This window comes from Erinaceus europaeus, chromosome 16 (assembly GCF_950295315.1).
Source record: "Erinaceus europaeus chromosome 16, mEriEur2.1, whole genome shotgun sequence".
Taxonomy (NCBI): domain Eukaryota; kingdom Metazoa; phylum Chordata; class Mammalia; order Eulipotyphla; family Erinaceidae; genus Erinaceus; species Erinaceus europaeus.
The window spans coordinates 84,193,001-84,216,285 of record NC_080177.1 but is presented as its reverse complement, the minus strand read 5'-3'; the positions used below and the strand labels follow the sequence as shown (position 1 = coordinate 84,216,285).

General features: G+C 43.0%; 1 protein-coding gene across 2 annotated transcripts; it reads left to right on the top strand.

The window, feature by feature from the left end:
* Positions 1-718: 718 nt before the first annotated feature.
* KLHL28 (kelch like family member 28) lies at positions 719-22,996 on the top strand. Of its 2 annotated transcripts, XM_060175571.1 has the most exons (7): positions 719-1,033; positions 2,464-2,522; positions 8,055-8,205; positions 8,347-9,245; positions 14,819-15,262; positions 16,914-17,122; positions 18,585-22,996. In XM_060175571.1, exons 4-7 carry the CDS (start codon positions 8,347-8,349, stop codon positions 18,746-18,748), a joined length of 1,716 nt encoding a protein of 571 aa, XP_060031554.1. In that variant the 5' UTR covers positions 719-1,033; positions 2,464-2,522; positions 8,055-8,205; the 3' UTR covers positions 18,749-22,996. The 2 variants fall into 2 exon arrangements, with proteins under 2 accessions (XP_060031554.1, XP_060031555.1); XM_060175572.1 differs by lacking the exon at positions 2,464-2,522.
* Positions 22,997-23,285: the final 289 nt, after the last annotated feature.

Below are 23,285 nucleotides of genomic sequence, written 5' to 3'. Positions count from 1 at the left end.
CTGCATGTACGGGTGCATGTGCATGTACGGGTGCGCGTGTGCATGTACGGGTGCGTGTGTGCATGTACGGGTGCGTGTGTGTGCATGTACGGGTGCGCGTGTGTGCATGTACGGGTGCGCGTGTGCATGTAAGGGTGCGTGTGTGCATGTACGGGTGCGTGTGTGTGCATGTACGGGTGCGCGTGTGCATGTACGGGTGCGTGCGTGTGCATGTACGGGTGCGCGTGTGCATGTACGGGTGCGCGTGTGCATGTACGGGTGTGCGTGTACGGGTGTGTGTGCATGTACGGGTGTGTGTGCATGTGCGCGTGTACGGGTGTGTGTGTGTGCATGTGTGCGTGTACGGGTGCGTGTGTGTGCATGTGTGCGTGTACGGGTGCGTGTGCATGTACGGTTGTGTGCATGTGCGTGTGTGTGCATGTGCGCGTGTACGGGTGTGTGTGTGCATGTACGGGTGTGTGCATGTGCGCGTGTACGGGTGCGTGTGCATGTACGGGTGTGTGCATGTGCGTGTGTGTGCATGTGCGCGTGTACGGGTGCGTGTGCATGTGCGCGTGTGTGTGCATGTGCGCGCGTGTGTACGGGTGTGTGTACGGGTGCGTGTGTGTGTACAGGTGCGTGTGCGTGTACGGTGTGTGCATGTACTTAATGTGTGTGTACGTGTGTGTATGTGTGTGCGCACATGTGTTTGAGAGTCAGGACGAGGACAGGGAATGAAAACTGAGACATGATTGATGATTGTAGCTGGCGTAGCTGAGGGTTATCTGCTCAGGTTTATAGTTTTGACTCCTGTGTGCTTGACCCTCCGGAGTCCCGTCCACACTCATTAGAATGTACACAGTAGAATGCTAGTTTGCGTTGGAATAGAATATAACACTTTTAAGTGATTAGAATTTTCGTGTTAAAAGTCCAGTTCTCTCTTTCCCTGTATCCAAGAACTTGGAGAGTTAAATAAACAGAGATTGTGTGTAGTCATGGAATAAAGAAGATGAATCTGGAAAACCTTGAACGCTATTTCATCACCAAAGCTATGGTAAACTTCAGAATTACATTTATTTCTAGATTATAGTTTTTTCAAGGGATTTGAGTACTTACATCAACAACCATCTTGTCCTTTTGCCCAAGATGAAGCAAGACGAGTCTTCATTTTGACCCTTTTCCTCAGGGTCCTGTAGGTCACTGCGCTGTGCACTGGAGGGTGATGCCTGAGTCTCCTTGGTGAATATGTAGGAATAGGAGGCTGAACAACATCACATACCTGGCTGGGGGCTGGGGGCTGGGGGCTGGGGGCTGGCACCTGGATAAAGTGTTTCACACTGCCTGAGCTGGACTCCTAGCAGCGCATGTGCCAAGATGATGCCTGGTGCGCTCTCCTCTCCTCTCCCTCTCCCTCTCCCTCTCCCTCTCCCTCTCCCTCTCCCTCTCCCTCTCTCTCTCTCACAGCACATGTGTAAGACATTTCTCATTGGAGCATACATGGGTTTACTGTATATCCTGTTTCTTTCTATTACGAAAGGGATTTTAAAAATATTATTCCGGGGAGTCGGGCTGTAGCACAGCGGGTTAAGCGCAGGTGGCACAATGAAGGATGCCGGTTTGAGCCCCCAGCTCCCCACCTGCAGGGGAGTCGCTTCACAAGCGGTGTCTGTCTTTCTCTCCCCCTCTCTGTCTTCCCCTCCTCTCTCCATGTCTCTCTGTCCTATCCAAAAAAAAAAAAAAAAAAGGATTATTCCTTCTGGCAAGATCGTTCACTTGAATAATGCACCTGCTCTGCCATGTAGGTGGAAGCTGTGGTGTTAGGATTATCTTTCCTTCTGCATCTGGGTGGCTCTTCCTATCTGAAGAAGTGTTCCGGGAATGGTCAAGTCCCTGCAATAACAGCAACACCAAATTCTTAAATTTAGCACTCCAGGGAATTCTAGACATTCTATATTGACTAGAAAGGCCTTCAATCCTTAACTAGAATCATAGAGGGGATACAGACTTTTCTAGGGGCCGGGTGGTGGCGCACCTGGCTGAGCGCACACATCACAGTGTGCAAGGACCTGGGTTTGAGCCCACACACACACACACACACACACACCCGCAAGGGGGAAAGCTTTGCGAATGGTGAAGCAGGGCTGCAGGTGTCTCTCTTCCTATTACCCCCTTCCCTCTTGATTTCTGGCTATCTCTATCCGATGAATAAATAAAGATAATTTTTTTAAAAAGTTATTTAAAAAAAAAACTTTTCTAAACATCAAATTCTAGTTTTAGTGAAGTATACTACTAGGTGTACTAAAGTGTCATTAGTTTACTGCATTACAAGAGTATTCATGATATAGACCTTAGTTTCTTTACCTGAATGTAAACGATGTAAGCAGTTATCCTAAAAACATCCTTGTATTTCTATATTCCTTGGTAAACTATTATATATATGTATATATATATATATGTATATTATGGCATATTTATTGTTGACAGGAGGCAGAACATCCCTCTGGAATATGCAGTTAGGGAACAGAACTCAAGACTTCATGCTTGTAAGTCAGACACTCTGGCCCTACTCCCACTGCCTGGGTGGAAACCTACTGTATTTTTAATTCTGTTTTTATATTTTATAAATGTCCGGCAGCGTTGGATAATCAGTGTGACTTTGCTAAACTATTAAGAATTTCATATAATTCAGTATTTTCATTGTGTAGTGATTATGAGGAATTGCTGTGCTAATTAGCAGGTAATTATAATCTTAGCATGTATGGAATGCTGTGTGTTAAGCACTGTGCTAGGTATTGAATGAATATAAACTCATCTCGCCCTCACCTTCTTTTTGAGTTTATGTCTTTGACATTTGTACTTTGGTACAGTTTGTGAATGACAGTTATTGGGTAGTGAAAAGAAGTAAACTTCACCGTCAATTTAGCTACAATCTTGGAATGTTGGGGGAAAATTTGATGAAAATATTGAAGTTTTAGGATAAAATTAAGCTGCTTCCATTCTTAAGTACACATTTTTTTTTTACTATGTGTTATATAACTACCTGTTTTATTGTTTTTTGCGACATTGTTCTGAACCCTTTCATCTTGTTTGTGTTAAAAGTTGAATTTTATACATACAGAATCCAGTAGATTTTAATGATAGTGATGCAGTTTCATTTATTTTACATTTCAAAACCACTGTACCTTTATGTGCTAAGTCAAAAATGTAATCTAAGACATTTTTAAATTTTTTTTTTTGTAGTTTTTTATTATTGGTTAGAGACAGAAAGAGATTGGGAGGGGGAAAAGAGGAAGGAGAGAGGCAAAGAGTCAGAGAGACACTGGCAGACATCACCACACGTGAAGCTTGCCCTGCAGGTGGGGACCGGGGACTTGAACCTGGGTCCTTGTGCACAGTACTGTGTGTGCTCTACCAGGTGCGCCACTGCCTGGCCTTGTAATTTCAACATTTTTGTTGTAAACTCTAATCTGTGTTTTTGTTTTTGTTTGCATAGCCATTATGGTATCTCCTCACCAAACCTTATTTAAAAAAAATGTTTTTTTTTTAGCTAATAGGATGCATTGCAACCAATTTTTTACTCAACAGATTAATTATACAGTTTTGAGCTTGTGCTGGATATCATAATTCTTTTGGGGACTTGCTTTCTGCCCTATTATTTCTGAATCCATGACATAATGATTCATGTTGTAAAAAGATCCTAAATTTACTTTTGTTTTTCTGGATATTATGAAATTCGATCTCAAAGAAAAACATTTCAGTTTCCCCATAAGTCACTGATAATGAAAATATGAGCAAAGATTAACTATAGGAACAAATTTTTAGAAAAAAAAAAACTGATGTGATAAAATAATCTGATTTTAAATCCTTTTGTTTGTTTTTTTTTGTTTTTGTTTTCCAAATCACTTTGTTGAAGAAGTAGTAAATTCTAAGACAGTTGCCACCTGAGTACAACTTATCTCCCTGTCATAGGAATTTGCACACCTCTCAAATCATTTTTTAACAGACAAGTATACGTGTGGTTTTTTTTTTTCCTATAAACAGTGTAGGGCAGTGGTAGATAGCATAATGATTGTGCAGACTGTCTTGCCTGAGGCTTTGAAGTCCCAGGTTCAATCTCCTGTACTACCTTAAACCAGAGCTGATGAGTGCTTGCTAAACAAACAAACAAAAAACAGCCTTCATTTCTCTCCACCACTTAACTTGCTCTCCTTGCAGATAATTGCCTCCCAGATGACTGCAGCACCACTGTTTTGTAGCTTAGGTGTCAATTAAGTAGTCACTAAACGCACAGCTTGACCTTTATTGACTTTCTTTCTGAACCTAAAATCCAGGGATCCTAATGGCTGTCCTTGCGCCCATGTGTGCTTAAGCCTCTGGGCCACCGCCCAGCGCCCGGACAGTTTAGATTTAAAATATTTATTTATTTATTCCCTTTTGTTTCCCTTGTTGTCTTATTGTTGTAGTTATTAGTGTTGATGTCATTGTTGTTGGATAGGACAGAGAGAAATGGAGAGAGGAGGGGAAGACAGAGAGGGGGAGACAGACGGGGAGAAAGATAGAGACCTGCAGACCTGCTCCACCGCCCCTGAAGGGACTCCCCTGCAGGTGGCAGGGGAGCCGGGGCCTCGAACCGGGATCCTTACTCTGTCCTTGCTCTTTGTGCCATGTGCGTTTAAACCCCTTCCGCGGCCGCCTGACTCCGGTTTTAGATTTTTTTTTTAAATTTCTTTATTAGGGAATTAATGTTTTACATTCAACAGTAAATACAATAGTTTGTACATGCATAACATTTCCCAGTTTTCCACATAACAATACAACCCCCACTAGGTCCTCTGTCATCCTTCTTGGACCTGTATTCTCCTCACCCACCCACCCACCCCAGAGTCTTTTACTTTGGTGCAATACGCCAATTCCAGTTCAGGTTCTACTTGTGTTTTCTTTTTTGATTTTGTTTTTCAGTTTTTGCCTGAGAGTGAGATCATCCCATATTCATCCTTCTGTTTCTGACTTATTTCACTCAACATGATTTTTTCAAGGTCCATCCAAGATCGGCTGAAAAACGGTGAAGTCACCATTTTTTACAGCTGAGTAGTATTCCATTGTGTATCTAGACCACGACTTGCTCAGCCGCTCATCTGTTGTTGGACACCTGGGCTGCTTCCAGGTTTTGGCTATTACAAATTGTGCTGCCAAGAACATATGTGCACACAGATCTTTCCGGATGGATCGGTTTTAGATTTAAAAAAAAAAACATGTTACTGATATTTTTATGTGTTGCAATTTTTGTCTTAGTCTCATTTCTGTTTTACTTTATGACCTCTTTAGCTATTTGACGTTTTCAGTGCAAGCAGGTATTAATCATGTCTATCTCTCCATGTGTTGCTTCTAGTTTGTGTGTTATGATGACTAGTAAATGGTATCAATCATGTGTATCTCTCCATGTGTTGCTTCTAGTTTGTGTGTTATGATGACTAGTAAATGGTATCAATCATGTGTATCTCTCCATGTGTTGCTTCTAGTGTGTGTTATGGTGACTAGCAAATGGTTAACCACTGGCTGAAAGGAGTCCAGTCTGCTTTATTCTGGTACTGGTAGTTTCATCCCCTCTGCTGCTGCTGCCTGCACTTCCATCTCCCTCATCCTCTCTCCCCTTCCTCCTCCTCCTCTCCCTCCTCCTCTCCTTCCTTTTTAAACCAGAATACCCTTCAGCTCAGGTGTGTGTGAGTTGGGGGTGTCAGTTACGTGGGACTTTGGAGCCTCAGGCATAGTCTGCGTAACCATTATGCTATTTTCCCTTTTATTGCCCCTTTATTTTTATTGTTGTTGTCATCGTTAAGATAGGACAGAGAGATGGAGAGAGGAGGGGGAAGACGGGGAGAGAAAGACAGACACCTGCAGACCTGCTTCACCGCCTGTGAAGCGACTTCCCTGCAGGTGGGGAGCCGGGGGCTCGAACCCGGATCCTCAGGCCGGTCCTTGCGCTTTGCACCATATGCGCTTAGCCCGCTGCGCTACCGCCGGGCCCCCTCCGTGTATTTATTTCTTATGGCTGTTATAACAAATGACCACAAACGCAGTTGGTCAAAACTCCGAGTACCCGTCCCCATCATTATTCTCCCGGAAGCTCTGAAGATCAGAAGTCCGCGTCTGCCTTTAGTGTCACTGGCAGAAGTTAGGGAGCCGACGGCCACGTTCCTTCTGTGGGCGCCTGCCCTCTGCCACTGGTGCTTGCCGGCGCCACTTGGCATGTGAGGCATCACTCTAGCCTTGACCTCTGTGGGGACTTCCCTGCTCTTCCATCTGCATCAGATCTTCCTCTCCCCTCACAGAAGGGAGAAGTAACTGCATCTGGGACAGACCTGCATAACCTTCCCTACATCAAAGTACTTGGTACCTCCAGGTTTTTGTTGGACTGTATAAAATGACATTCACAGGCCTCAGATTAGTACATGGATGTCTTCTGGTGAAAGGTATCATTCAACCTACTTACAGTATTAAGTGCCTCTTTAGTTTCTCTTCTTTCCTGGTTTTTTCTTTTAAGAGCATAAAATGACAAATAGATTGAGCGCATATAGTCTAAATCTGCTATCAAGATTTATATATTTTTTAAAATATTTATTCCCTTTTGTTGGTATGCTTCTAAAAACCCCTCCTGTTTCATTAGTTTAATCCCCCCTGCTTAACACTATTCTATTTACATAACCACTTCATTCTATTTACATAACCACTGTTAACAAGCACCACCCTCCCTCCAGGGCATTGGTGGTTCAGTGGTAGAATTCTCGCCTGCTCCGCCCTCTCTCCTTGTCACACCCTGATTTTCACCAGTCACTTTTCTCTCCACACTCTCTATGTCACATCCTGTTTACACCCTACTTGGCAAGTATATTATTTTAGTTTTAGTTTTAGTTTAGCTTAGCTTGGTATAGATTGCGCTGCGTCCTGCATGAATAAAGAGATACTGCGTACAACCCAGCCATGAGTCCCGGGTCATCTGTTACCTGCCCGTGAAGCCAGCCCGGCGAAAACAACGCCCTTTTGTTGCCCTTGTTGTTTTATTGTTGTAGTTATTATTGATATCGTTGTTGTTGGATAGGACAGAGAGAAATGGAGAGAGGAAGGAAGACAGAGAGGGGGAGACAGAGAGGGGGAGAGACACCTGCAGACCTGCTTCACCGCCTGGGAAGCGACTCCCCTGCAGGTGGGGAGCCGGGGGCTCGAACCAGGGTCCTTACTGGTCCTTGCGCTTTGCACCACCTGCGCGCTTAAGCCGCTGCACTACCGCCCGACTCCCTGTGATCAAGATTTTTGTGGATGTGCGGCTGGGCGGTGGTGCACCTGCTTGAGTGTCCATGTTACAGTGCACAAGAACTCAGGTCCAAGTCCCCGGCCCCCACCTGCAGGGGAAGCTTTGACATTGGCTGTAGGTGTCTCTGTCTCTCTCCCTCTCTCTCCATCACCCCCTTCCCTCTTGATTTCTGGCTGTTTCTGTCCAATAAATAGATAAAGATAAAACTTTTTTTTTTTAAATCCGCTTAAAAAAAGACTTTGTAGATGTGTGGGCTGGTGAAACAGCCGCCTTGGGGGAGTGCATTGCTCTGGCACGTGTGCCAGCCAGGTTCAGGCTCGGCCCCCGTCAGTGAGGGAAGCTCTGTTGCTGTGGTCTCTTTCACTCCCTCCACCTCTCTGATTCTGTCTCTATCTAAAAAAAAAAAAAAAAAAAAAGAAGTGTAGTTATGGTCTAGATCAGGAAGTGAGCCTTCTTGGCCTACAGTGTCAGATTCTGGTATTCACACCACCCATTTATTTTTGTTGAACTAGTTGACAGTCATTTTGCTTCTGTTAAACTCAAGGACCCTTTAGCAAAATTATTATTGGCTCTCAGTGTCAAATGTGAAATAGTATGAGATTTCTTTTAAGCCAAAGCACCTGCTGGCTGATTGGCAGATGCTGAGATCATTGTTAAGTAGCCAGTTACAAGTGATGTTTCAGAACTGTTTTCTTTCTTTCTTTCTTTCTTTCTTTCTTTCTTTCTTTCTTTCTTTCTTCATATTTACTTCTGCTTTCATTGATAGCTCCAGCTTGAATTTAATGAAGGGAAAGAGAAGAAGTGGCAGAGTTCTGATCCAGGAGTCCACTGGCAAGAGAACTGTATGATCTGGGGCCTGTCGGATAACCTCTGAGCCTTGCTCCCGAAGATTTAGAATTTTTGAAATTCTCTATCTGGTATGTAGTATAGAATATTTAAAAGCCAACAAAAAGTCAGATGAGCAACAAATACAGTTTATACCATTTGAAAACAGGAAGTGTGTTAGAAAAAAAAAAACGATTTTGTAATAACTGTTGATGCTTTTTGTCTTCCTGCAGATGGAACACACATCCCCAACCTACATGCTTGCTAACCTGACCCACTTACATTCTGAACAACTTCTTCAGGGCCTGAACCTCCTTCGTCAGCATCACGAGCTCTGTGACATCGTTCTGCGCGTAGGCGATGTTAAAATCCACGCCCACAAAGCGGTTCTCGCCAGCATCAGCCCGTATTTCAAGGCTATGTTCGCTGGAAATCTCTCTGAGAAAGAGAACAGTGAGGTCGAGTTTCAGTGCGTGGACGAGACCGCTCTCCAAGCCATTGTGGAGTACGCCTATACAGGGACCGTCTTCATCTCCCAGGACACAGTCGAATCTCTCCTGCCTGCAGCAAACCTACTCCAGATAAAACTTGTCTTGAAAGAATGTTGTGCGTTTCTTGAAAGCCAGCTGGATCCCGGCAACTGTATTGGGATTTCTCGTTTTGCAGAGACGTACGGCTGTCATGATCTTTACCTGGCGGCCACTAAGTACATATGTCAGAATTTTGAAGCTGTTTGTCAGACTGAAGAGTTTTTTGAGCTTACACATGCTGATTTGGATGAAATCGTTTCCAATGACTGTTTGAATGTAGCTACTGAAGAGACTGTTTTTTATGCACTCGAGTCTTGGATCAAATACGATGTACAAGAACGCCAGAAGTACTTAGCCCAGCTGCTCAACTCTGTGCGACTCCCGCTGCTGAGCGTTAAGTTTCTCACTAGGCTGTACGAAGCAAACCACCTTCTACGTGATGACCGCACTTGCAAACACCTTTTGAATGAAGCCCTGAAGTACCACTTCATGCCCGAACATAGACTGTCTCACCAGACAGTCCTGATGACTCGGCCTCGCTGTGCTCCTAAAGTCCTGTGTGCAGTAGGAGGCAAGTCGGGGCTGTTTGCCTGTCTGGACAGGTGAGTAGGAGACTCCCCTGCTGTCTTATGCTAATGGGTTTTAGAGTTTTTAAGGGTGGTGACTTTCTGTATCTTTAAAACAGTTTTAATATTTTGATTTATTTGCCTTCTTTTTTTGTTTTGTTTTGTGTAGCCATTTATATCTTTGATTCAGACTAGGCTAGATATTATTGTTACTTATAGCAGAATGTATTAGAGAGAAGAACTCAGGAAATGTTGCAGAAACAAATGAACAAACAACCCACAAAAAGTAACCAGCAAGAGGAAAACAGTGCTCAGCGTGGGCCAAGGTAAAAAGTGATATGTACCATAGTGAAGAGAGAGAGAGTGAGAGAGTTTATTATGTGGTTTGAAAAGCTAGCTTGCCCTTTTTTTTTTGCCTCCAGGGTTATCACTGGGGCCCAGTGCCTGCACTACAATCTACTGCTCCTGGTAGCCTTTTTTAATTTTTATTTATTTACTTTTTAAAATTAGGACAGAGAAATTGAGGGAGAGAGAAAGAGAGACACCAACTTCACCGCTTGTGAAGTTTCCCCTGCAGGTGGGGAACCGGGATCCTTTTGCGGGTCCTTGTGCTTGGTACTATGTGTGCTTGACCCCAACCTCTGCGATTTTGCTTTTTTAGATTTGTTGAGGAGAGAGGCAGAGACAACACACCAGATCACCATTCTGTCATAGTGGTGCTGGGAATCTAACTCAGGACCTCATGCTTGTGAGTCCAGTACTCTATCTACTGTGATACCTCTTGATCACTGAAAAACTATTTTAAAGACGCTAGTGAAATGATAGACGAATCGGATATACTTGGCTGCAGTATTTCTTATGGAGAGAGATAGAGGACACCAGAAGTAGTGTCAGGTGCTTAGGGCAGAGGTGACTTGTAAAGGCAGAGGCAAGAAATCAGATAGTACTGAATTCAGGCAGAAGTAGTAAAGAGTCAACATGACTTTGCTACTATTTTTTTTTCTTTTTCTTTTTCTTTTGCCACCAGGTTATTTTTTAAAGTATTTTTATTTATTTAGTATTGGATAGAGGCAGAGAGAAATTGAGAGGGGAGGGGGAGATAGAGAGACAGAGAGACACCTGCAGCCCTGCTTCATTCACCACTTGAGAAGCGTGCCCCCTGCAGGTGGGGACCGGGGGCTTGAACCTGAGTCCTTGTGCCCTGTAGTGTGTGCACTTAACCAGGCATTACTTTAAAGAGTGCTTTAAGAAAGTAAGAAATGGTTTGGTTTAGTGAGGATGGGAGTGGCTAGAGGGAGGAATGAGAAACGAGCGTAATTCTTAGTTGGATAGCGGATGGACACTGGTCACAGCCCAGGAGAAGTTAAGGAGAGAGTCGTCATTGTAAAGGGAGAAAAGCAAGATTTACTTTTGGACATACTGAGCCTGAAGTGCCTTTGAATATTTAAGTGGGTGATGTCCCACTTGATGGATATGACTTCTTAAAGAAGAGACCCGGACTGGAAATTGTGTAAGTTGGTGAGCGTATACTGTAATTTGAAGATATAAATAAAAACCGTGAAGTTTTCTAAACTGCTTGACTAGTTATTAAAATGACCCTCCTTTTTGTACAGTGAGACCATACAGAAAAGGAAAGAGATGTAGTTATGAATGAGCCTCCAGGGAACATTAGTGCTGAATATGGAACTTGGGGTTTTGAGGTCAGTGAGATAAAAAAAGGGGAATTGGCCATAAGCTGCAAAGAACACCCCTGACTATCGAGCCTATGAAAGATGAATGAGCTGCAGAGGAAAAGATAAAACCCGTTTGAAGAGCTCGCTAGCAAAAACTCGACTCTTGACTCCCCTAAATCCTGTCCTTCACTTACTGCCCGGCTACTGCACCTGCACTGTGACAGTAGTTAGAGAGGCACATATACCCATCTTCACTGGTCTCCTCACTCCTGGGGACGCCTCTGCCTCTTGAACTTCCTTGATGGCCTTCACATCTTGTGCTCTCTCCCTGAAAGGATTGGAAACCCCGTGCCTCCCATGACAGCCACCGCTCAGACAGACACCACCCCTTACTCTCCGTAAAGGTAGAATCAATAGGAGAAAGTTACCTCACTTTCCCACCATCAGTCGGCCACGCTCTTTCTACTTCTGCTTCTTCTTTACACGACATTCCTTCTCCTCTTCATACGAGTGTTTGCTTTTGCAACTACCTTATTCTCACATCACCACCTACCTCCCCAGGGTACTGTGGCGTTACCCTTAGTGTCTGAACATGTCCTCCTCGTTGAAGGCCCATCTTCTCTGGACTCCATGCTCATTCTCTGCTCAGCTTTGGAACTAACTGCCTTGCCATGTCTGGCTTCCTGGTGAGAACCAGATATGGCAAGGCAGTTAAAAGTCGTTCATGCTTTCAGCTTCCTGTCTCCCATATTCTTCCGTAAGCTTACCCGACCAAGATTTGTCCCCACTACCTCACTGAAACTGTACTCACTGATAACTGTTACTTTGATCTTACTGGACAGAGATTAGATGTGTATGTGTTCGTTTATTATTCATTTTTAAATAAAATATTTCATTTATTTTTAATGAGAGATGCAGAGAGAAATTGAGATGGAAGGGGGAGATAGAGGGAGAGAGGTACTTGCAACACTGCGTCACGACTGTGGACTTCACCTTTGGAGACAGTGGCCAGGGGCTTGAACCTGGGCCCTTGAGCGTGGTAATGCGCACTCACCCGGGTGTGCCCTGCCTGACTGAGGAGGCGTTTACTTATTTATTCCCTTTTGTTGCCCTTGTTGTTTCTTTTTATTGTTGTAGTTACTATTGTTGGATAGGACAGAGAGAAATGGAGAGAGGAGGGGCAGACAGAGAGGGGGAGAGACAGACAGACACCTGCAGACCTGCTTCACCGCCTGTGAAGCGACTCCCCTGCAGGTGGGGAGCCGGGGCTCGAACCAGGATCCTTACGCCAGTCCCTGCACTTCGTGCCACCTGCGCTTAACCCACTGCGCTACCGCCCGACTCCATGCCCTTTTTTTTAAAGTAGTTTTCTTTTTTTTCTTTTTAAAAAATTTTTTATTTAAGAAAGGATTAATGAAGAAAACATAAGGTAGGAGGGGTACAACTCCACACAATTCCCACCACCCAATCCCCATAACCCACCCCCTCCCATGGTAGCTGTCCCATTCTCTAGCCCTCTGGGAGCATGGACCCAGGGTCGTTGTGGGTTGCAGAAGGTGGAAGGTCTGGCTTCTGTCATTGCTTCCCCGCTGAACATGGGCGTTGACTGGTCGGTCCATACTCCCAGTCTGCCTCTCTCTTTCCCTAGTAGGGTGGGTCTCTGGGGAAGCTGAGCTCCAGGACACATTGGTGGGGTCTTCAATCCAGGGAAGCCTGGCCAGCATCCAGGTGGCATCTGGAACCTGGTGACTGAAAAGAGAGTTAACATACGAAGCCAAACAATTTGTTGAGCAATCATGGATCCCAAGCTTGGAATAGTGGAGAGGAAGTGTTAGGGGGGTACTCACTGCAAACTCTAGTGTAATCCTGCTTTCAGGTATATATTTTGCACTAGTTTATAGATACGTGTGCACATAAGCTCTCTCTCACAGAAACTGGTGTATATCTAGGTTATGGGACTTTGTTAGAAAGTGAACTACCTGAGATGAAATTAGAGTGTACTATAAAAGGAAAGGTCTCACCCGAGTAATGAAGTTGAAGGGTTGTCATTCCACACGTGAAGTCTCTAAAGTAGTTTTCTTAAGGAACTGTCAGCATGTTGTTAAAGTGTGGAGTTGTAACTCTGCGTGGACTATGGACAGTCAACAGTGTTCTTAAACGCTGCACTACTGCAAAATGGGTGTTCTTTCTCTCTGTCCACCTTTCTCATTAATAAATAAAATACTTAACAAAAAGATGTGTGTATGTGAGGTGGACTCCATGGAGAGAGCAGCACCATTCTAGTACACGCGACTGGCGGTCACCCCAGGAGGCCCAGCAAACCCTGTGCCACGCCAGCTGACTTATTTCCTTGCTTTGCTATAGGGGCTGTTTCCTGTCTGCCTAACTACATAGTCTATTCACAGCGTGATTGCAGTATTATGCACAGGAAGCTATCTTATCCCAAATGTACTACACATCTTTGAATTCTCACTAAGTGGGCATTATGTAGACCAGTTCAAGAAGGAGAATGTGACCGACACTCAGAAGCCATCCTAGAATTCCCTCCTTGTCCTTCCCAGTGACAATCACAGCCACTACTGCTAATCCAGAGACTAGAAATGTTTTTGAAGTTGATATAAATTTAGGAAGCAGTAGAGAATATATTTCTTCTACTCTGGCTTTTTTTTTTCTTCAACATTCTAAGAGTCAGCTTTGTTACATTTTTTTCTTTTCTTTCCTCCAGGGTTATTGCTGGGCTCGGCGCCTGCACCATGAATCCACCGCTCCTGGAGGCCATTTTTTTCCCCTTTTGATGCCCTTGTTGTTGTAGCCTCGCTGTGGCTATCATTATTGCCATTGTTGATGTCGTTTGTTGTTGGACAGGACAGAGAGAAATGGAGAGAGGAGGGGCAGACAGAGAGGGGGAGAGAAAGACAGACACCTGCAGACCTGCTTCACCGCCTGGGAAGCGACTCCCCTGCAGGTGGGGAGCCGGGGGCTCGAACCGGGATCTTTCGGCCAGACCTTGCGCTTTGCGCCACATGCGCTTAGCCCACTGCGCCACCGCCCGCCCCCCAGCCTTGTTACATTTAACTGAAGCTCGTTCACTTGCATTGCTGTACACTGAGAGTGTTCTCATGTGCGATTTGCCAGTTTACCCACTTGATAGGCCAGTGGACACTTCAACTGTTTTCAGTTGTTGACATTACAAGCAGTGTTGCTGCAGACACACCATCTACGAGGACTTGCTCAGGCGTAGGGTGGGTGTGTGTATACATCCCGTCTTACTTGCCCATTTCCTTTGATGGGTACTTGTGTGGTGGTCTTTCAACAACTGACCGGAATAGAGTGGCTGTTTCGGGGAGGAGACTGTGGCTCTATAACGTTCACATGTCTACAAGGTGAAGAGAAAGCATGGAGTTCTTTGCTGCTTTAGTTCGCGCCCACTGACACTGGTCACACGGAGACAGTGTGTTCCTTACTCCAGTCTTGCACTTCATGCCCCGTGTTTAAATCCCATTATCCAGGGGGCCGGGCTGTAGCAAAGCAGGTTAAGCACACATGGTGCAAAATGCGAGGACTGGAATAAGGGTCTCAGTTTGAGCCCCCGGCTCCCCACCTGCAGGGGAGTCGCTTCCCAGGCGGTGAAGCAGGTCTGCAGGTGTCTGTCTTTCTCTCCCCCTCTCTGTCTTCCCCTCTTCTCTCCATTTCTCTCTGTCCTATCCAAGGACGACAACATCGATAATAAATACAACAATAAAACAATAAGGGCAACAAAAGGGAATAAATAAATAAATATCCCATTATCCGATTTCAAATGTTTGCTCAGTTGTAAAGTATCTGGTGTGGTTTCTCTGGTTTTGATCGGCATGTCTCTGCTCACTAATGAAATTGAACCGTCTGCTACTGGTCCATGTTGATTCTTAAACCCTAATTTCCCTGCTTCCTCTGTAGTGTGGAGATGTACTTCCCTCAGAATGACTCTTGGATTGGCTTGGCACCTCTCAACATTCCCCGCTATGAATTTGGAATATGTGTTTTAGACCAGAAAGTATACGTGATAGGTGGCATCGAAACGAAAGTACGTCCTGGCCTCACCCTCAGAAAACATGAGAACTCAGTAGAATGCTGGAATCCTGACACCAACGCCTGGACTTCTCTGGAGAAGATGAACGAGAGCCGGAGCACCCTGGGCGTGGCGGTGCTGGCAGGAGAGCTGTACGCCTTAGGCGGCTATGACGGACAGTCGTACTTACAGTCTGTGGAGAAATACATCCCCAGAGTGAGGAAGTGGCAGCCCGTGGCACCGATGACGACCACACGGAGCTGCTTTGCGGCGGCTGTGCTGGATGGCACGATCTACGCCATCGGCGGCTACGGCCCTGCCCACATGAACAGGTGCGCGGCTCCGGCTAGGGACAGGCTGTTGAGTAGCTGCATGGAGGCAGCACCCCCATTTCCTTTTTTTTTTTTTTTTTTTTTTTTGCTGGGGGTTACTGCTGGGGCTCGATGCCTGCACCATGAATCCACTGCTCCAGGAAGCTATTTTTTTCCTTTTGTTGCCCTTGTTTTTTGTTTTTTGTTTTTTTTTTTATCATTGTTGTGGTTATTGTTGTTGGACAGGACACAGAGAAATGGAGAGAGGAGGGGAAGACAGAGAGGAGGAGAGAAAATAGACACCTGCAGACCTGCTTCACCGCCTGTGAAGCGACTCCCCTGGAGGTGGGGAGCTGGGGGCTTGAAACGGGATCCTTATGCCGGTCCTTGCGCTTCGTACCACCTGCGCTTAACCTGCTGCACTACCACCCGACTCCCTCAACCCCCATTTCTATTTTTAAAGTACTGCTGAACCCTTAGGGAACTTAACCTGCTTCCTGAGTATTATTATAATTCCTTACATGGGCATTCAATCAACATAAGAGTCAAATTTCTCGGGGGGCCTGGCAGTTGTGCAGTGCGTTAAGAGCAGGTGGTGCAAAGCGCAAGGACTGGCACAAGGATCCCGGTTCGAGCCCCTGCTCCCATCTGCAGGGGAGTCGCCTCACAGGCAGTGAAGCAGGTCTGCAGGTGTCTGTCTTTCTCTACCCCTCTCTTCTGGGTTTTTTCTGTCCTATCCAACAATAATGGTAACAACAAGGGCAACAAAATGGGAAAAATGGCCTCCAGGATCAGTGGATCGTAGTGCAGACACCCAGCCCCAACAAAAATCATGGAGGGGGAAAAAAAAAAAGTCCAATTTCTTTTACTATATTTCACATCATTTCTTCAATGTAAGTACTCCATTTTGAAATCCAAACATAAAATGGATTGAGGCAAATTTAGATTTGTGTGTGTATCAGTGTTAGTGACCAGTCTCTGCATTGCTTAGCAGGATAAAAGGGGTAAAAATGCTCACAACAGAATCTAACGCACTGTAAGCTCTAAGTCGCACTGAACTATTTTTTCTGGAGTCCTAATCTGTATTGTCCTTGTGTCGTCCTGTATCTGCGTGGTGCTGGAGACTGAGGAGAGAGACACTTGGAGCATTTCATCCTCTGTCTTCCAGCTCCCCTTGCAGGGACTTGAACCTGGGCCCTTGCTCACTACAGTGTGTGTTCTCAACTAGGTGCCACCACCCAGCCCTTCAAATCCAAGTCTTCTGACTCTTAAGTCTTGGACCATTAATATACCGTAATGCTTGTGCAATATATTGGTGATTGTACCTGGGTAAACATTTATCCTTCCAGACTATTTAGCGAAATCTAAACATTTGAAACAAACTATTGTTTTTTTTGTTGTTGTTGTTTGTTTGTTTTTAAGATTTTATTTATTAGAAAGATAGGAGAGAGAGAAAGAACCAGACATCACTCTGGTACATGTGCTGCCAGGGACTGAACTCGGGACCCCATGCTTACGAGCCCAGTGCTTTATCCACTGTGCCACCTCCCGGACCACAACCATTCTGTTTGTCTATTAGTTCACTGTAGGGGGTTCTAATCTTGCGTTAGTGTAAATAATCACACAAAGAACATGTGAATTAACTTTTGTGTTTTTTTGTGATTGTTTGCAGTGTTGAACGCTATGACCCAAGTAAGGACTCCTGGGAGATGGTTGCATCTATGGCAGATAAAAGGATCCACTTTGGTGTGGGTGTTATGCTAGGCTTTATTTTTGTGGTGGGTGGACATAATGGCGTCTCACATTTGTCAAGCATTGAAAGATATGACCCTCATCAAAATCAGTGGACTGTGTGCAGACCAATGAAAGAGCCCAGGACAGGTAAGAACAACTTAATTTCTTTTTTCTTTTCTTTTTTTTTTTTTTAACAACTTAATAATTTCTAAATATATCAAGCTGTGTTCTTACAGTGATGGTTTTGGAATTGTAATGGATACAGTAGTAGTATTTGCTTAGAATATAAAAAGATGGTGGTAAACTTGAGAAAACTACTTTAGAAAAAAAGAAAGTAGGTTTCTTTGCTGTGACTTTACTATGCCAGTGTATTTCTTTACTTCATGAGAGAAGTACCGAGAGTGAGAGACCAGCGCAGTGCTCAGCCCTGGATTGTAGTAGTGCTGGGGACTGAACCCTCAATGTGAAGCTTTTTTTTTTTTTTGCAAAACCATTATCTCCCCAGCTCTCAAATACATATTTTTTATATCACACATAAAGAGAATAATTTTATAGAGTTATAGCTGGGACATAGAGCCTGAATGACTTCAGTACTCCTGGTGGCCCTTTTCCCCCCTTCTTTTATGATAGAGATATTAGCAGAAAGGGAAGGGAGAAAAGGAGGGGGGACAGAGACAGACAGACACACTTACAGCACTGCTCCACCGCTCGAGAAGCTTCCTTCCTGCAAGTGGAGACCAGGGACTTGAACTGAGGTCCTTGAGCATGGGAAAGTGTGCACTCCTGCAGGCCTACCACACCCAGCCCTTTGGATTGCTTTATCTTTAGTGACTTCATACTGATTTACAAAATTATGCGCTAACCAGGGTATAAGTCTGCACCCGCCTTATCTTTTCCTATGCACCACCAGTAGTCTTTGTTTATTTTCTCATATTCTCTCAGTTGGTATCATTCATCCAAAAAAGGGGCTGGGGTGGGTGGGTGATATACTGCAAGGTTAAGAGGTTTTTCAAGACTCACAATTGCTTTTCAGGGAGAATAAGTGTGTCTTTGTTTTGACAGAGGGCAGATAGCATAAGGGTTATGCAAACAGACTCTCATGCCTGAGGCTCCAAAGTCCCAGGTCAAACCCCTCCCCCCCCATAAGCCAGAGCTCTGGTAAAAACAAACAAACAAGCAAACAAAACATTGTTCTTTGAACCCAAATGCAGATCACTATTTCAAGGTAATGGTTTTAGGCTACTGTTGGGAATGGCTTTCAGAATATTCTCTGCATTTTTGATTAAAGAAACTTCTGAGACATAAACACGCAAAGCAAGTTGAAGACTAAAGCAGAATGAGCAGTTCTGTTTGCTATAGCTTTTGAAGAGGAAAGCCAGAAGATACTTGGTAGTGTTTGCTCGCGGGGGAGGAGCGCAGCAGAGAGCTTGAGGCCAGGTTTCCGCTCCATCTTGGGGGTTTCTTTTCCTCTCTGGGTAACATATATTGTAAAACTTGTTTGATCAGCAATACATTGTTGAGATGCACTTTAAGCAGTTGTTAAAATACAGACTAATTTTGAGTGTAAGATCCGCTTCATCACTGTGTAAACCCCCCCCCCCCTTTCTAGGAGTTGGCGCTGCGGTGATTGATAACTGTCTTTACGTAGTCGGGGGCCACTCGGGGTCTTCCTATCTGAATACTGTGCAGAAATATGACCCCATCTCGGACACATGGCTGGATTCAGCTGGCATGATAGACTGTCGCTGCAATTTTGGACTGACTGCACTTTGACGAGTGTGGACTTGTGGCATGAGATGCGTTTATGCCACATGGAAGAACACCCACTTTTCTGGAACCCAAAAGCTGCACTGCTTTTTTTTTTTTTTCTTTCTCTTTTTTCATTTTCACTGTTTTTTTTTTTTTTTTAACTTGAAATGGCATGAAGATGGGAAGTTTTGTAGGGTACTTGGAACTGACAAGTAATTTTGGTTGCTCTCTGATTATACGGTCAGTCAATGAAACAAAAACAAAAAGCTAGGAAAGGTCTTGCCAGTTGAATTTGTGCACTTTTGGGGAATAAAAAAAAAAAAAAGCTGGTGTAGAGCAGTTTTATGGTCATATGTGTTTCCCATGTGGAGAAAGCCTTGCTTCTCCTTGTTACTCTTTTATTTTTTGAAGCTCCTCTTTGATACGCACCATGGTTAGCTTGGATAAGAGAGAACGCCGATGCTTGAGTGACTGGAGAGAGTAGTGTCTGCTAGGTGTGAGTTGATGCTGCACATTTTAAACAATAAAGGGCTCCCTCCCCACCCCCAATACTTTGTTAAGGGTTGCAAATTACTTGGCCTAGCGAATCATCTCAGCATTCACTGTGCTAAATGGCATTCAGACTCTGCAAGACAGATGTTCTTACTGTCCTGTGGGGGATGTTTTAACTGTCAAGAGATACTTGTTGCTTACATGGTTTTTAGTATAGTTGGATGAGTCCATGCTAGGCATATTAGTTTTGGGTTTGGCTTTCCTCTTTTTTTAAGTTGTGCATCAGACTTCCTAGTGTTGATGTAAATATTTTGACAAATGTATTGAACCACCAACAGTGCATCATGATTTTTTCCATATATCCTTACAATTTCAGTTTTCTGCTTTTTCAAAGTGTTCAGATACAAAATTGGTGCTAACTGTAGGATCTATAAAAGGCTATCATGCTCTTTTGGATGTTCAGTATGGAAAATGCATGACAGGTGTTGATAGTGTTTTTCATTTTTACTAGCTTGATAGAATTATGCTTATTTAAAATGTTGGTGATTATCCTAATGTCCACATCCGAGAATGATGTAGATGGTTCACGTTACGCTTCTCACAGTTGCTGAAAAGTACAATAGATTTAAAGACGCATTTTTTTATCATCTTGTGCTAGATGTTCTGTGTCCTTCTTAACACAGAAATATATGCATTAAATATAAAGCAGTAGGCAATTAAGCGCTATTTGTATACTTTTTAGGTAACTGAATAATTTAGAAATTGAGGAAATCAGAAACTCAATGTTTACATGAGTTATGGTTCTAAATTCAGTTCTACTTTGACTAAAAAAAAAGTTATAGCCAGGTGACAACTTATTTAAAGAAGTGCTTAATTTTTTATTTAGCATGTTTTGGTAAATGTCTGCTAGTCTTGAACAAATTTCTTTTACCTGCATTTTTTTTAGGATGCCAGTACTTTTACTGTGGGTACTACCGTCATTTTTTCTTTTCCTTAATTGTTTGACCCATCTCTGTCTCGTTATAGTCTCTGCAAGATCAGTGTATGTTTCCTAAGAAAAACTTCATACTGCATTTTCTTAAGTGCCATGATGTTATAAACTATCGTTCAGAAGCCATTTATAATTATAAACTAGAGGTTGATTCCTTAGTGTGTGTGTATGTATATATGTACACACATACAGACAATAATACACACACACACACACACACTAGTTGCTGAAAACTATTTATAGCTGGGCAGTCTGCAGTTTGCCTTGTTCTTCCGTGAACTGCCAGATGTACATCTGCACATATACTACAATGCCACGTGAAGGCGTCTCCAAGCATCACAGTAGTACCGTGCTTAGGAATATCTGCACAGATTATTCTAAACCTTGCAAGCAAAGCACTTTTTAGGCTCTCTGAATTAACAACTCAACACGAGCTACTGATAAAACGGACAGGCTGAATATTTTCTATGTTGCTTTGTTTGATCAACATAATATATAGCAATAACTTTTTTAATTGATCTGAGTAACTGTTGAATAGAAATAAGGTGCACTATTGATGGGCCTAGACTCTGTTGAAAGAAAAGCAGCTGAAAAAAAGGTCTTCTCATATGCTGTTTTCAATTCTCAGCTCAGTTTTGTTTTTATTAATCAAATTAACTAGATCTTGTTATACTATTACATTTTTAATTCCCTCTCCTCAGAAGATAAGGGGATTTGTTGTGAATATATTGTCACTGTAATTACCTATATGCGTCACACGCTGGCATTAAGTAGCGCTTTAGTCATTCATCAGCCCCACGAGCAAATTAGTTTAAATTAGTTTAAAATTAGATCAGAGTTACTTTTTGGAAATATGTGAACTTCATCTTTGTGAAGACTTAAGTATCTTCCTGGGCAAGAGTAGGAATCATATAGCCGAGAACAGAGACATAACAAGCACCCAAACTTACAGAAATGTATTTCAGGTTAGCTAAGCCTACTGCACTGTTCATAACCAACAGAGGTACCAATGTAACCTGGTAACTGATAATTTGGCAACAGAATGTTTTTCATATAGATTTGTGAGCAGTTTTATTATGAAAGAGTCTCTGGACACTTTGTAAATTTAAAGTCACAGTTTATGTTTAGAAGGATTAGAATGTTTATTTATCAACTACTAGTTTTCAGAGTGTCAGTAATAATGTTAACGCACTTGAACAAAGAGGAGGAAGATACTTAATACTGCCTAGAAGTATTTGGGGGAAAGTGGCAGTTGGAAATTGAAATAATTTTAATAGCTTGGGAGGCAATTGCCTTTTATAAATATGTTAGAAAAATAATATATTAGGGATATTCGGCTATATACATGTTAAATATAGTGATGGAATTTAATTTTTAATGTACCTCACCTCTATAAGTCCCATGTTATACTGTTTTTAAAAATGAATATCAAAACATGGGAACTGTTATCAATTATAAGGAAGTGACATTGGGCTTGGAAACACTCCTTGTTTGACAGATACGGAGCTTCTACTGTATGTGTGAGATTGTGCTGGGTGTAGTGGGGCGTGATATAGTCTTTCCACACTTACAGGACAGTTACAGTGAGAGAGACGTGTGCCCTTACTATGATGATAAAATGTCTCTTGATTCATTTTTAGCACCATGGGTGATTAGAGACCCAGTTTATGTACATTTGTACCTTTTAGTGAACAGTTTAGGTTTTACTGACGTAAAAAAAAAGAATTACAAAAAGTTTAATATTTATAGAACCCCAGATTTCCTGAACTTGGCAATATATTTTCTAGTAGAAAATTATACACACAAACAAAAAAAAGTGTACTGTCAAGGTGAAACAGTGAAGGGAGTATGTGTACACATGACGTGTCTTTGTTTTCAGCTTTGGTGTTGGGTTTCTGGTATTGTCACCTAAGTGCTCATTTTCAGGAAAATCAAATTCAATATACATTTTAAAGTTCAATAAACTTGTAATAACCTCTATAACCTCTGGTAGATGGAAAATTAGGAAATTATGTCACATGTCCAGTTAACACCCAGCTCTACTTTTTAACTTTCTTTGTAAAGCAGCACTTTAAGTAGATAGGATCATGCCATGGCTAGATGCACCCTGGGTTTTTAGTTAACGATACTCTGCTGTCAGTAGACACTTGTCAAGACTGAGGGACGCAGGTAAGTTTTACAGACTGTAGGTTCACAAGTCCCCTTGCTGGTATGGAAATGAAGTCAGTAAGAATCCAGTTTACATCTTTGCAGAGAAAAAAAGATGTCATCCATATACATTTTATATTGCACATATTTAGAGATGGTTTATTGTTAAATTTTGTCAGATCATCATGTGTCCCATTTAATTGAAAATACTCAGCAAAAAGTTCCAAGATTGCCTTAAAATACAAGTGAAATTAAAGAGCTGGATGATGATACTTATATTTTTGCCTTATGAACTGTGCCGTGTCACAAACCAGAGATGGCTTTGAGTTTAACAGGACTCTGCAATTTTGTCGAGTACTGTATTGGTACTCACTTGCAAAGAGTATGATCTGGTGTGGGATGTGTTGATGACGTCTAAGTCTTTTCTGTATGTATTTTACCTCCGAGTATGTATCTTTTTAGCGTCAGGGTTTATTTTGTTTTTTGTTTACAGAATAAAGTGGCATTTAACTTGTTGAAGGTTGTATTATGTCTTTTGTTAAAAAAAAAATTCTTTGCGTGTACTGTTGTGGTAATGCCCTGTAATAACTGGTTAAATTTCATTTACTGTAAAATGGTTAAAATAAATTTGAAAAACAGCACTTTGTTGTGTCAATTGTAAACTGAACTAAGCTCAACTCTTTTTTTTTTTTTTTTAAATCATTTTCTGGAGGGGGTAATGGTCTACAGTCTAGTTGACACATGGGTACAATTTCTCCTCTCCTCCTGGTGTCTGCAAAACACTCTCACCCCCAACTTGGGTCCTTTCCAACTCTTATGTCTGTTTTGGTAGATAGGTCCTGGCTGTAGAAGTTGAGTGTGGGTCATGCCCTCCATCATCTCTCTCCTAGGTTAGAATGAAAACATACCCCAGACTGACTTCTGCCTCGT

Coding starts and splice junctions, on each gene's coding strand:
- KLHL28 (XM_060175572.1), top strand. CDS start 8,347: ATGGAACACACATCCCCAACCTACATGCTTGCTAACCTGACCCACTTA. Junction 9,246..14,818: donor CTGTTTGCCTGTCTGGACAG/GTGAGTAGGAGA, acceptor CTTCCTCTGTAG/TGTGGAGATGTACTTCCCTC. Junction 17,123..18,584: donor AATGAAAGAGCCCAGGACAG/GTAAGAACAACT, acceptor CCCCCTTTCTAG/GAGTTGGCGCTGCGGTGATT.